At 41.1% G+C, this 12,518-nt stretch overlaps 1 protein-coding gene across 3 annotated transcripts in view; it reads left to right on the forward strand.

Moving 5' to 3' along the window:
• The first annotated feature begins 12,235 nt into the window (after window positions 1-12,235).
• Window positions 12,236-12,518, forward strand: part of LOC149844376 (protein disulfide isomerase-like 5-4) — a 37,397-nt gene continuing 37,114 nt past the window's right edge. The window contains exon 1 of one of the 3 annotated variants that reach the window (XM_089994345.1): window positions 12,236-12,413. In XM_089994345.1, coding sequence (XP_089850471.1) covers window positions 12,373-12,413 — 41 coding nt within the window. In that variant the 5' untranslated portion in view covers window positions 12,236-12,372. The remainder of the gene's footprint in view (window positions 12,414-12,518) is intronic. The other 2 variants (XM_089994350.1, XM_089994356.1) reach the window with 2 other exon arrangements.

Raw genomic sequence — 12,518 nt, forward strand, 5'->3', positions numbered from 1 at the left:
ATGCCCAACCCATTTATGGGGTTGGAACTGCAAAAAAAATACTGGAAGAGCAAAAAAGCCCATTTAGCACATATCATTTAGCACCTACCCATTACTCTCTCTCTCTCTCTCTCTCTCTCTCTCTATATATATATATATATATATATATATATATATATATATAGAGAGAGAGAGAGAGAGAGAGAGAGATAGATAGAGAGAGGTGCAAATAGCTTAGGTATAAAAGATGCATTTTCAAGGGTTTTTTTCTTTTTCCTTTTTAATCTGATCAGATGTTATGGGTATACTTGATTTTGTAGATATTAGCCTATGAGTTATCTGCAGACTGACTTGAATAATTGTTTTAGGACTTCAAAATCAACGGATCAAAATTTTTGTAAGTATTGGAACATCAAAGGATCGTGTTTTTTCATCAAGAAAACAAATCAACAGTCGATTCCTGACAAATGGAACATGTCCAACATAGATGCGAGGTTGGATTTGCGAAAAAAACTACCAGAGATGGCCCCTTTATACATAACATGTACCTATAGTTGTATGTACCAACTCCCAATCCCATATACACATAAATGAAGGTTAAATTGTGTCAAATTCCTATATCTTCCATCATTTTATAGCCCATGGATTTTTTCAAACAAGATTCTTAATTCGGCGACTCTTTAAAGTAATTGAATACATAGTTTTTTTTTGCTGATATTTAATGGTGGGAACCTCGATTCAGATGGTGGGGGCTGTGAAAGTTTGACAATAGCTTACCTTCAAGCGGTTAAACCACTTAACTGCCATGTCTGCCCAGTAGAAACCCTGCCGCTTTGGCCTTAAGACAAGGGACGCACACCCAGGTATTGAACTCTTGACGTTCTTCAACATGAACACTTTAAGCCGACCCATCTAGCTAGGTACATGAAGCCTTTTATGAGCAATGGAATACACTGCACCATTTCAGAATCGTACTAGTAATGTCATATGGTGGTTCACCAACTTAACATGGTTCCACCCTTTTGCCATGTTCAAAATGCGATTGGTCATTGAAATTCGTGCCCACTGTTCAATTATTCACTTCCTATGAGTCTTCCTGCATGTCTTGTATCATATGACATAGATTGTTAAATTAGCAAACGAGTACTTACGCATTGCAATAAGAAAAGCCCAAAATGAGAATCCACAAATGAATATGTTATTAGGGACAGACCGGGGCATCGGTGCCGCAATCAAAGGGCTAATTGGCTGTTAAATTGATGGCCTCTATCTGCAACCGACCAGAAAGATTGGATATTTTGAAGTGGGAAAGTAGCAAAGAAAAGAGAGGAAGGTGGGATCGAGAAATAGACCCCGGCATGTGCATGCATTAAATCAAGAGGTTTGAAACGTCATTTTGGTAGGAATATCTTGAATGGTTTGGTTTGGACTCCCCCACTAGCTTAAAGAATGTGGCCTAAGGTGAACCAACATAAGTTAGGAATCTTCTTCATGCAGTAGGAAATCCGAAAATCAAGGAAATTTGATTTTGCAGAAGATTTAGAATTTCATGGTCTTTGTGCATTCTCATTACTAATAATAAATTCAGTAAAACTCAATCTGGGTTGCATCCAAACATGCATCAAATATGGTTACATAGCTACAACAACAAATCAGGATTCTTAATTTGAGAAAGTGACCAAGTTCTCTTAGATTCAAGTTATGTAATCTGGCTTCTCACAAGATGAAAATGGCTTTGGTTTTGGGGCATCCTTCTCTAGACAATGATGAGGTGAAGGCCCTAGTGGTGTAAACAATAAGAGTTTTGAGAAAAATTGGATAATCGATGGGGAGACCGCATAACTCATCTGTAGAAGATACCCCTCAAAGGCTAAGGAAAGAGAAAGATATGGGGAACTCTGACAACTCTCAACCCACCTCATTCCTTATGGCTAGCTCATTTTGGTTCCAAACACTAAACAGGGCACTGCAGGCCGAGTCTTGACCCACGATCCCCTTCATGTCTCCAGCCCCCACTTTCGTCTTGCTTTCATGCACACCACAAACCACAAGATGCTGAATCCTAGATCGGCTCCACTCATCCCCTATGTGATCCCTATCTTCATACCCGTTCTTGGGATTTCATTGATAAAAGTTGATTTGATCAAATCGAACTCTACAGATGTGATATACATCTTTCATTTAGTGAAGATCGACATTTAAATTGCCGAAATCAGACTTGTGTGCAGGATTTTTTGGTGATCCAAAAATCAACGGTTCACAAAACACAAAATTTTGTGATTTCAAAATCATATTTTTTAATTGAAAGAATACGATCCTTACTAAAATTTACCATGCTGAATCTATCTATAGGGCCAAGTTTAATCAAAACAATTTTAAGCAATAAGATTTAAGAGGAGTATGAAGATGGAGGATGACATAGGGTATGAGTGAAACCTAACTCTGGTGGATCCTGATTTGGTGCTATCCAAAGCAGAGATTGGCAAAGTGCACTTGAGGCGAAGCTGTAGGCCCCACCAACTTGTTACCCCCTTAACCAGAGTACTCAAATTATTTTATTTATACAACTCTCTCTCTCTCTCTCTCTCTCTCTCTCTCTGTAGTTTGTTCCATCATACACCAAGCAAGTCATTGCCATTGCACCAACGGTGGGTGGCTCCGCTTGTCTGGTAGGAGCAGCTAGTGCACGTCACCTTGTGTTGGGAAGTTGCAAGTTCAAATCCCATTGGTATAGTTGTATAACTGGTAGGGGTCTGCCTAACCCCAGCTTACCTTTAAAAAAAGAGTCATTGCCATGGCAGGCCTTGGCTGAATTAAAAACTCAGGCCTACGACAGAACTGTGCGGCATTGATCTATCATAAGTCACAAAGCGTCGTACATTTCTACCAACACAAGATATGGTGTTCTCGTAACTCGGTACGTTGTGGAGAATATTGTATTGCACTGGATTTTGCATTTGCTATAATCCAAGATTAAGTGTGTTTTGCATTTTAAGCACATAAAGGTAGTGACATTCCAACCTGCAGGCCTAGCTGGGTTTGTTCACCAATTCAATAGGTTGTGGAGGGGAGCTGTTGAAGTGGCAAATTAGAATAACAAAGAAGGTTCTTTTTTTTTTTGAAAGGCAAGCTGGGGTTAGCCAGACCCCACCAGTTATTCAACGTACCACTGGGCTTTGAACCTGCAACGTCTCACCACAAGGAGACTTGCACTGACATCTCCTACCAACCAGGCCGAGCCCTCTGTTTCAAAAAAAAGAAAAAGGAAGTGTCAAATTAGAATAAAAGCATGGTAGAAGAAAAGCCTCATCTAAATTAAAAAAGGTGCAAGAGACAAGAATATTCTTAATGGTTAAATAAAAGTGGCTTCTTTAGTTTAACATAAACCCTCAAAAGCGCAACTTATTATACTTCTCCCGCAATGAGCCAACTCATTCCATTATAGGTGGTTTCGATGTTGCTCTCAATGCTATATATGTTACAGGTCAGGGCTATGATAGTTATTGGAAGTGATCCTTCTCCTCCTAGGCTAGTGTTACCTGAGCAGGTTGACATTCTTGTGAAGATTGGATGAAAGCTTGTTTGTGTGTATGTGTTTTTTTATAGGCCCGGGGTTAGTCTGGCCCATGCCAGTTCATTAATAAAAAAAACAATTTACAAAGATAATTCCTAAGAGGAAGCCAATCCCAAAAATACGAGACAATTTTCAAGAAATAGCCCTCAAACAAAATTCCAAGACCCAAGCTTAATATTACTATTCTATGATGGACCTTGATTTTCATTTACAGCTCCAGGTCTAAGATCAAGAGATCCAAGACCCATGTTGGGTTTCCCATTAAACTCTTTATCGTTTTAACTTTCCTTAAACGACTCACTTTTTAGGGGTCGAGATAAGAAACCTTTTTTCAACATAGCAGTTTTGCCACTCAATTTTTTTTGATAGGCAAGCGGGGGTTAGAAAGACCTTTACCAGTTATACAATGATACCATTGGGATTAGAACTTGCAACGTCCCAACACAAAGTGACGTGCATTAGCTACTCTTAGAAGTTTTGCCACTCAATTTAAGAGATATTTCCTGAACATTTGTGTCACGGGCCTATTTTCTTCAATAAGACAGTGCGGTGCAACGATCCTTCTTTACCATCGCAAACTTTCTTATCACTTGCTTGCCGGTTGCGGAAGCTTGTAATCAGAGTGCAAGAGGATAAGAGAGAATAGAGGAAGAAGAATTGCAATCACAAGAAGCGATCACAACGAGGGTGAACAAAAAAAAGCTCAACGCATTTAATTCATTCACAATTTAGCCTCTAGGTCTCTTACAGTTCAAGTATACAGGCTGCTTCTTCGGGGTATTGATTAACCTGAACCAGACAACTTACATCAGACTCAACGAAAGCAAAACAGACTCTAGACGCAACTTTACAATATAAGTCATAAGAGAACATGCTCTCCCCTCAAATCATGCCTCATCCTCGGATCCATCTGTTTTATGGTAAGCCCTGACTTCAGCCGGATAGCGTCTGTTCATCCGAAAAGCTGGCTCTCACATAGGTTTTGATGTTTCCTCCCACTGCACTAGGTATTTCTTTGTTTCGCCCAAGTAGTTGACCTTGTGGCGAAGGATCTGACTAAGGTGCTTCTCGGCTTGTTGTGTTGCCGGTGCCCTCCACATGATGAGAGCGCGTTGTGACATGTTATATTCTCGATTTCCATCATTTGTATGAAACTGTTTGAGGTTGCACACATGGAACACCGGGTGCACCTTGAAATCTGGGGTCAATTCTAACTTGTACATCAGTTTGCCCACCTTCTTTGTGATGATGAATGGTCCTTCATACTTTTTTATTAATCTGCGATGTCGCCCTCGAAAGATGCCTTTGCAATCAGGATAAAGCTTCACCAATACTTTGGTCCCCAACTTGAAACTCAGCAGATCGACGATGCATGTCTGACCACTTCTTCATTCTCTTTGTCGCTTTGTGTAGGAATGCCTTCGCCAACTCATTATGCTCATGTCAGTCTCGAACAAACTGATAGCTAAAGGATGACCTTCCCTTTTCTTGCACAACAAGAGTGTGTAGGGTCGGCGGCTGCTGCCCCGTGGCTATTTCAAATAAGTTGTGGCCTGAAGACTCACTCTTCTGCAGATTATAACAGAATTATGTTACGTCAATGAGCTTTACCTAATTTTTCTGATTGACACTAATAAAGTACCTAAGGTATTGCTCAAATATCCCGTTGATGTGCTATGTTTGCCCATTGATCTGCGGATGAAAGCTTATTGAAAATAGTAAATTAGAGCCAGGTAACCAAAATACTGCATGCTAGAACTTGCCCGTGAAGCGAGCATCACGATCACTCACAAGGTTGTTTGGTATTCCCCAGTGCTTCATCACATGCTTTACAAACAACTCTACAAGGCACTCCTTAAAAGTTGGAATGAATGTGGCATATTTTGAGAAACGATGAACCACCGCTAGGATAGAGTTGGTGCCATCTACCTTCGGCAAACTAACAATGAAGTCTATGAAGATGCTTTTCTAAGAACGTTCTAGAATTGGTAGAGGCTCAAGGAAACAGTCTATCTTCTGGTTGGTCCCCTTTTTTTGCTGGCAGACGAGGCATATTCGCACATACTCCTCCATGTTGTCTCTCATCTGCAACCAATAGTAGCTGCGCTCAAGGAGTGTTAAGGTTCGCTCCTGACCATGATGGTCGGTCCATAATGTATCATGGCACTCCTTAAGCAATTCTCGATGGAGGCTTTCCTACCGCGGCATGAAGACGCGTCCCTCTTTTGTCACGAGGAGGTTATCCTATAGCCAAAATCACTGAGTCTTCCCTGCTTGTGCCAGAGAAACAAGGTGTTGCATCATTGGATTCTGCTGCGTACCTTCATGGATGTAGCTCAGCAAAGCGCCCTCCAAATGTACTTCGAAAGGCTCTGCACGCACAACAACCAGTTCAACCCTGCGGCTCAAGGCGTCTACAACTATATTGGTCTTCCCAACCTTGTACTTTAAGGCAAAGTCGAACTTAGCCAAAAACATTTACCACCAAGCTTGTTTTCGCATCAGCTTCTTCTGTGTCTGAAAATAGTTCATGGCAACATTGTTCATCTTGACGATGCATTGGGCACCAAAAAGATAGTGTCGCCAGGTTCTGAGGCCATACACGATGACTGTTATATCACATTCATGCACCGTGTAACACCTCTCTACATCCTTTAGCTTACGACTCTTATATGCGATTGGATGACCATCCTGCATAATAACTCCACAGATGGCAAAGTCTGAGGCGTCTGTGTGGACCTCAAAGGGTTTCGAGTGATCAGGCAGTCACAACAGTGACACCCTTATTAAGGCTTTCTTCAAGTCGTCGAAGACATCTTGACATGCTCCTATCTAGAGACAAACATGATTCTTCTTTAACAAGTCAGTGAGGGGCGCAACAATGAGAGAATAACCTTCAATGAATCGCCGATAGTAATTCGCCAAACCAAGGAATAACCATAACTCTGACACTTTGCTTGGCAAAACTCATTCTTGGATGGCTCTTATCTTTTGCCCATCCATGTGTAGCATACCATGCCCCACAACGTGGCCAATGAAGTTGATCTTCTCCTGATCGAAGAGACAATCCTCTCATTTAACACAGAGGTCATTCACTTTTAGTACCTAAAACACTGTTCGCAAGTACACAACATGTTTCTTCATGTTGTTGCTATAGATCATGATGTCATCCAAGTAGACTACCACAAACTTGTCTAAGGATAAAAAATCTGATTCATTAGGGTCGTGAATATGGCTAGAGCATTTGTCAACTCGAATGACATTACTAAGAATTTGTAAGCACCATAGCGGGTGATGCAAGTTATCTTCGACTCATTACCATCTGCAATCTTTATCTGCTAGTAACTCGATCTCAAGTCTAGCTTTGAAAAGACTCAGACACTGCCCAACTGATCGAACAAGTTCGCTATTAGTGGCAATGGGTATTTGTTCTTTACCGTGTCCTTGTTTAGCGCATGGTAGTCCACATATAACTAGGGGTGGCAATCGGGTCGGGTTGGCGGGTCAGCATGCCTCAACACGAACCTGACCTGTTTATTAAACGGGTCGGCTGTGGCAAACACGAACCTGACCTATTTATTAAACGGGTAACCCGACACGACACGTTTAACCCATTCAATAAATGGGTCGGGTCGGGTAAACAGGTTGGTGGGGCAGGTTCGGGTAAACAGGTTGGCGGGTCGTGTTCGGGTAAACGGGTTGACCCGCCCGCCTAACCCATTTATTAAACGAGTCAGCCGGGTTGGCGGGTTGGCATACCCCTAACATGAACCCGACCCATTTAATAAACGGGTTAGGCGAGTCGACCCGTTTACGACACGAACCCGTTTAAGCCAAACCCGAACCCGGCTAAGAAGGGGGTTGGTAGGTCATGTCAAATTTTGCTACCCCTATATATAACCGCTTGGAGCCATCATGTTTCATCTAAAATAGGACTGGGGCACCAAATGGTACTTTTGATAAACAAACGATGCCTGTATCCAATATCTTGTCTAGCTGCCTGTGCAACTTCTTTAGCTCAATTGGCCCCATGCGGTATGAAACCATTGAAGGAGGCTTTGCTTCTCGGGTCAACTCAATCTTATGGTCAACCTCGCATATTGGTGGTAGACACTTTGATAATTCTTAAGGCATCACTCCCCAAAACTTCGCCAATAGTGGGGCTAGGGCTAGCAATACTGCTATATGTACCTTCCCTTATTCTGCGTGCACGACAACTAAAAATATTTGCTCTCCATGCTTGACACCCTTCTTCAATTGCATTATTGATAACATTGTAGTCTTGCCATTCTAAGTAAGGCATTGAACTGTGTGTGACAAGTTTGACCCTATAATCGTCAATGAGTTAAACTTTGGCAGCATCATCATATTTTGGTTGTGTAGAAACTCCACACCAAAAATCATTTTAAAATCGTTCAGGGCACCGCAGAGAAGTTGGCCTTGCCGACCCAACTCCCAATTTGGATAACCACATCTCTTGCTTCACTAAGGATGGGTTTGACCTCAAAGCTCACTGTCTTGATGGTCCTCTACTTTGGCCTAGGCTTCATGCCTAACCACTCCGCCTCTTCCGACGAGAAAAAATTGTGTGTGGCTCCGGAGTCTACCATTGTTGAAGTAGACTTTCTATTCGTAATGATTTTTAGATACATGAGTTCCTTATTGACCTGTATGTTTTCAACTGCGTTAATCAATTACATAACCTTCATCCTTGGTTGTATGGTCTCAGTATCACTACATTTTGCCTGCACCATATTAGCTTGCCCATCATCCTTTACAAGACGCTTCGAGCACTGCTTGACGATATGCCTATCCCCATAGAACCAATAAGTAACAACTGCTCCTTTGTTGCTGTTGTTATACTTTTTGAAGTTCAGATTCTTATCAAATTGGTGAGATGTCAATGCCTCACCTTTGTTGTCATGTCGCTCATCCTTCTTGCCTCTGTGGTCAGACTTCTTCCTAACCTTGGTTGATGGGGTAAAGGGCTTGCATTGAGTGTCAACTAAGCGCTCAGTCGTCACATATACATCTTCCAAAATACTGAGGTTGCTCTTTTTACTTTGGATTATGCCTATGGCTAAAGTCTCACAATGAACTAGTTGAGATTGTCCTCATCTAGCATGTTAGGCACCTCAAGCATAAGCTTTTGGAACGTTCTGACATAGTCTTGCAACAAACCAGTATATTTAAAATCTGATACCATCCTGTAAGCCTGTCTTTGTGCATTCTTCGATATAAAGTAGTTGCACAATTTCATTTTGAAGTCATCAAAGATGCTTATCACACATTGACCCCTCTCCATGTCACTACGCTTTCGCCTCCACCAAGCGATGTGATCTTCATCCAGTAGAGCTATTGTAGCCTTAATCCTAAGATCTTTAACCGTCACGTTTTGAATATTCAAGTAGTCTTTTACTTGAAACAAAAAATTCTCAATGGCCTTGCTGTCGCGAGAACCATTAAACTTTGCTGGTCTTGGCACATCAATCCTTGATGACCTCTCACCATTTTCTCCATTTAGGGTTACTGTCCGCTGTAATGTGTGGTTCTTTAACTGAAGCTCTCCTACTTCAGTCTGCAAGTTGACCACTATTGTCGTCAACGAAGTGACCCATCCCATCAGTAAGAGCACCTGCTCTTGTAGGCTCACCACTACATCATTCAGTCTACCGAATAATTCAACTGCACGTGAAATCGCTTCTTCGTGCGAAGTCACATCTTCCATCAGCTTGTTGACAGTTGCAGTCATCTGCTCTTGGCTCCAAGGTGAACCCATCTTCTCAACTTCGGTAACTGTCTTGCCTTTGGTGTTACGCAAGTTTTGATAGGACGCCATGATGTCTTACTCACAAATCATAGCTTATCGGTGCGTTTGTCGACACCGACTCCAGAGCCCCTTCCCTAGCACGAGAATGGACTCTGGTACCACTTGTCACAGACTTATTTCTTTCAATAGGCCAGTGCGGCACAATGATCCTTCCTTACCACCATAAGCCTTCTTATCGCTCACTTGCCACTCGCAGAAGCTTGTAATTAGGGTGCAAGAGGGCAAGAGAGAATAGAGGGAAAAAAATTGCAATCACAAGAAGCAATTACAATGAGGGTGAACAAAAGAAAGCTGAATGCATTTAATTCATTCACAATTTATCCCGTAGGTCTCTTACAGTCCAAGTATAAGAGCTACCCCTTTGGGGTATTGATTAACCTGAACCGAGTAGCTTACATCAGACTCAACGAAATCAAATCAGACTCTAAACACAACTTTACAATGTAAGTCACAAGAGAACAATTTGATTCTTTCATTAAAAGAATCCATCTCCTTAGGAACCTTGTTAAACCAATGCATCTCCTTATTAGATGCCAAATCAGTTTTGGGGCCCTTTTTAGCTAAGCAAGCAAAATTCTATCAAAATCTTCATTAGGCACATCTAATGAAATATCTGTGGTTGAATTATTGTTAAAAACTATATATGTCAGATATATGTAATACCATGATATTGGTGGGCCCTTCCTATGATTCTTATTTAGCCAAGTAAATAAATAAAGCTTAGCCACGAAGCGTTTGGTGTAGTGGAGGGGGCCTTGGCAACTAGACGGGTGATTAGTGTTTCATTCCCATTAGTGTCATGCCCCTTGCATTAATAAGGGCAAGGATAAGCCCTTGCTCAGTTGGAAGCAAGGTGACTCCCTGTTGCTAGGGGTGCGCCATGGGTTAAGTATAAAAGACTTAGCCGGTGCGACTAAGTCTCTGATCCCGATGGTGGTTTTCCCATCCTTCATAAAAAAAGGAAATAAAACTTTGAAATGTTTTCACATGAATTGGAAAGGAATGAGTTTCTTAAAGAAGGATCATGTCTAAAAAGTGAAGGTAGTCCTTAAGTTTTACACTAACAAAAATATCCTTTTTGAGTTTTGCCAATGAAGCATGGGAAGTAAGTAAAACGTCCTTTCTTCCCAATGTTTTTTTTTTCTTCGATAGGTCCGGCCCATTAAGTGACCCATGTCTCTACAAAGGTTCCTTGTCATAAAAAGGAAAGTTTGCAACAAAGCCTAAAAACAATAAAAAGAAAATAATCTTAACAAGAGGTTTTACAAAAGATTTTGCTGATAAAAATGGTCCTATCATAATAAGGTCACAATATATTTATGTTTGCTATAATATCTACATATTTATAATCTCTATTATTTTGCAAAATATCACAGCATTTTTGGAATGTTTTCAAAGACATATCAAGAACCGTGACGCAGATAAAAGAGGGACCAAGAAATTACCCTGCACCATATCACGACAAACCTGCGATGAAGTTTCCAAAAATATAAAAAAATACAATAAAATTTTAAATCATACAGATAAAACTGTGTTGATATCATGATAAAATCACAAGAATCTGAAATATGGATGATATTTCCAAAACGCTATGATTCCTTTGGGACGTTATCAGTTATTGAAAGTATCATGATAAGATTAGGATAACTTTCATAATATGGCCATATATGCAACTATGTAATTAACTCCAACTGACTTTCCATCGAGTCGGATCGTGTCGTGTCAACCCTCTACTCCAACTCCAACAAAGAAAATAGATGAACCGCCATCCTACGCTGCTAAAGAAAGGGTCCACTAATCACTATCCCTTTCAAATCCCCGGGCATCCGGTATTTAAAGAAAGACACCGCATCCAACAATCAGCACGTGCCATGTTCGTCCATCGCTGGCTTTCATACGCTTTCCACCATTGATTTGGCAACCGGGTGATCCAAATTGTCAGATGTGGGCCCACAACCTCCCCTTTCATCCATTGTCCCAATTCCTCTTTCTACCATAACATCTATTCACTCTATCAATAACAGAGCCTGAGCGATTTGCCTTTTCTATAGTTTCTAATGGGTTGGATAAATTTTTTTTTTTGAATGAGGTATTCAACTTCAAGGATGAATATAAAAAGAACTCTTTATTGGTTCTACCTTGTATTTTTTTTATGAAGTGAATGAATCTTTTTAATCGATGGATCAGAAAAAATGAGTTTGGATCTCGAGGCAATCAATCAATATAGATTGATCCAATAGTTTTTTTTTAATGAATAGATCCGATCACAACTTTGAATATGAAATTCAAAAGGATTAAATAGGAAATGTTAAAGGGGCATTTGTTGCACTCTCACTCAGGAGTAGTGATGGGAGTGGAGGCGGGAGACAAGGTCTCCACCCTGAAAAAGTCTCAAAATTCTGCCTTCATTCTCGCACAGGTTTTAATTTTAACTTCCAACTCTGCATCCATCCCCGTTTCATGTCTTCCATCCCTTGTCCAAATGGGGCGAGGCGGTGCGAGACCTCATTTCTCTCCCATCCACTACCATCCTTAAAGGTATTTTAGTTATTTTACTAATGAGGATCGGGACGGGGTGGGGCGTTTGAAAGTGTAAGTCCAACCTTACTCACCGTCTAGTGTTGTCCATTGACTTTTATCCCTTGCCAAGGGCTCGACACATTCAACCTTACTCACCGTCTAGTGTCCCTTTTTGTATTTATCATATGAATCTTACCACGTACTTTTCGTGAGCATGTTTGTTTCACTTTTCTTAAGAAAGATGGCCTATTTTCTATGAAAGAGAACCACTTTCATGAGAAAGAGCATGAAACAAACACCACCTAAAAAGGTAAGAAACGTAAATGCTGCTGCTCTGTGCAACAATTGGATCAGCTCTAGCAATCCGCTCCCGCGTTACGACCCCTAAAACCCTAGAGACACGAAGAAGAAGAAGAAAAAGAAGAAGAAGAGAAGGGGGAATTCCGGAGATCGCTCGTGCTTTTCCACCATGATCTCCTCCGGCAAGCTCAAATCCGTCGATTTCTATCGGTAGCGCATCTCTCTCTCTCTCTCTCTCCTTCTTCTTCGTCTTTTTCTTATTCTGCGACTAGATCAACCCAATCCCCCTTTAGTTTCATTATCCTTGTCGCGAGA

This window comes from Nuphar pumila, chromosome 2 (assembly GCF_984573655.1).
Source record: "Nuphar pumila chromosome 2, dmNupPumi1.hap1.1, whole genome shotgun sequence".
NCBI classification, from domain to species: domain Eukaryota; kingdom Viridiplantae; phylum Streptophyta; class Magnoliopsida; order Nymphaeales; family Nymphaeaceae; genus Nuphar; species Nuphar pumila.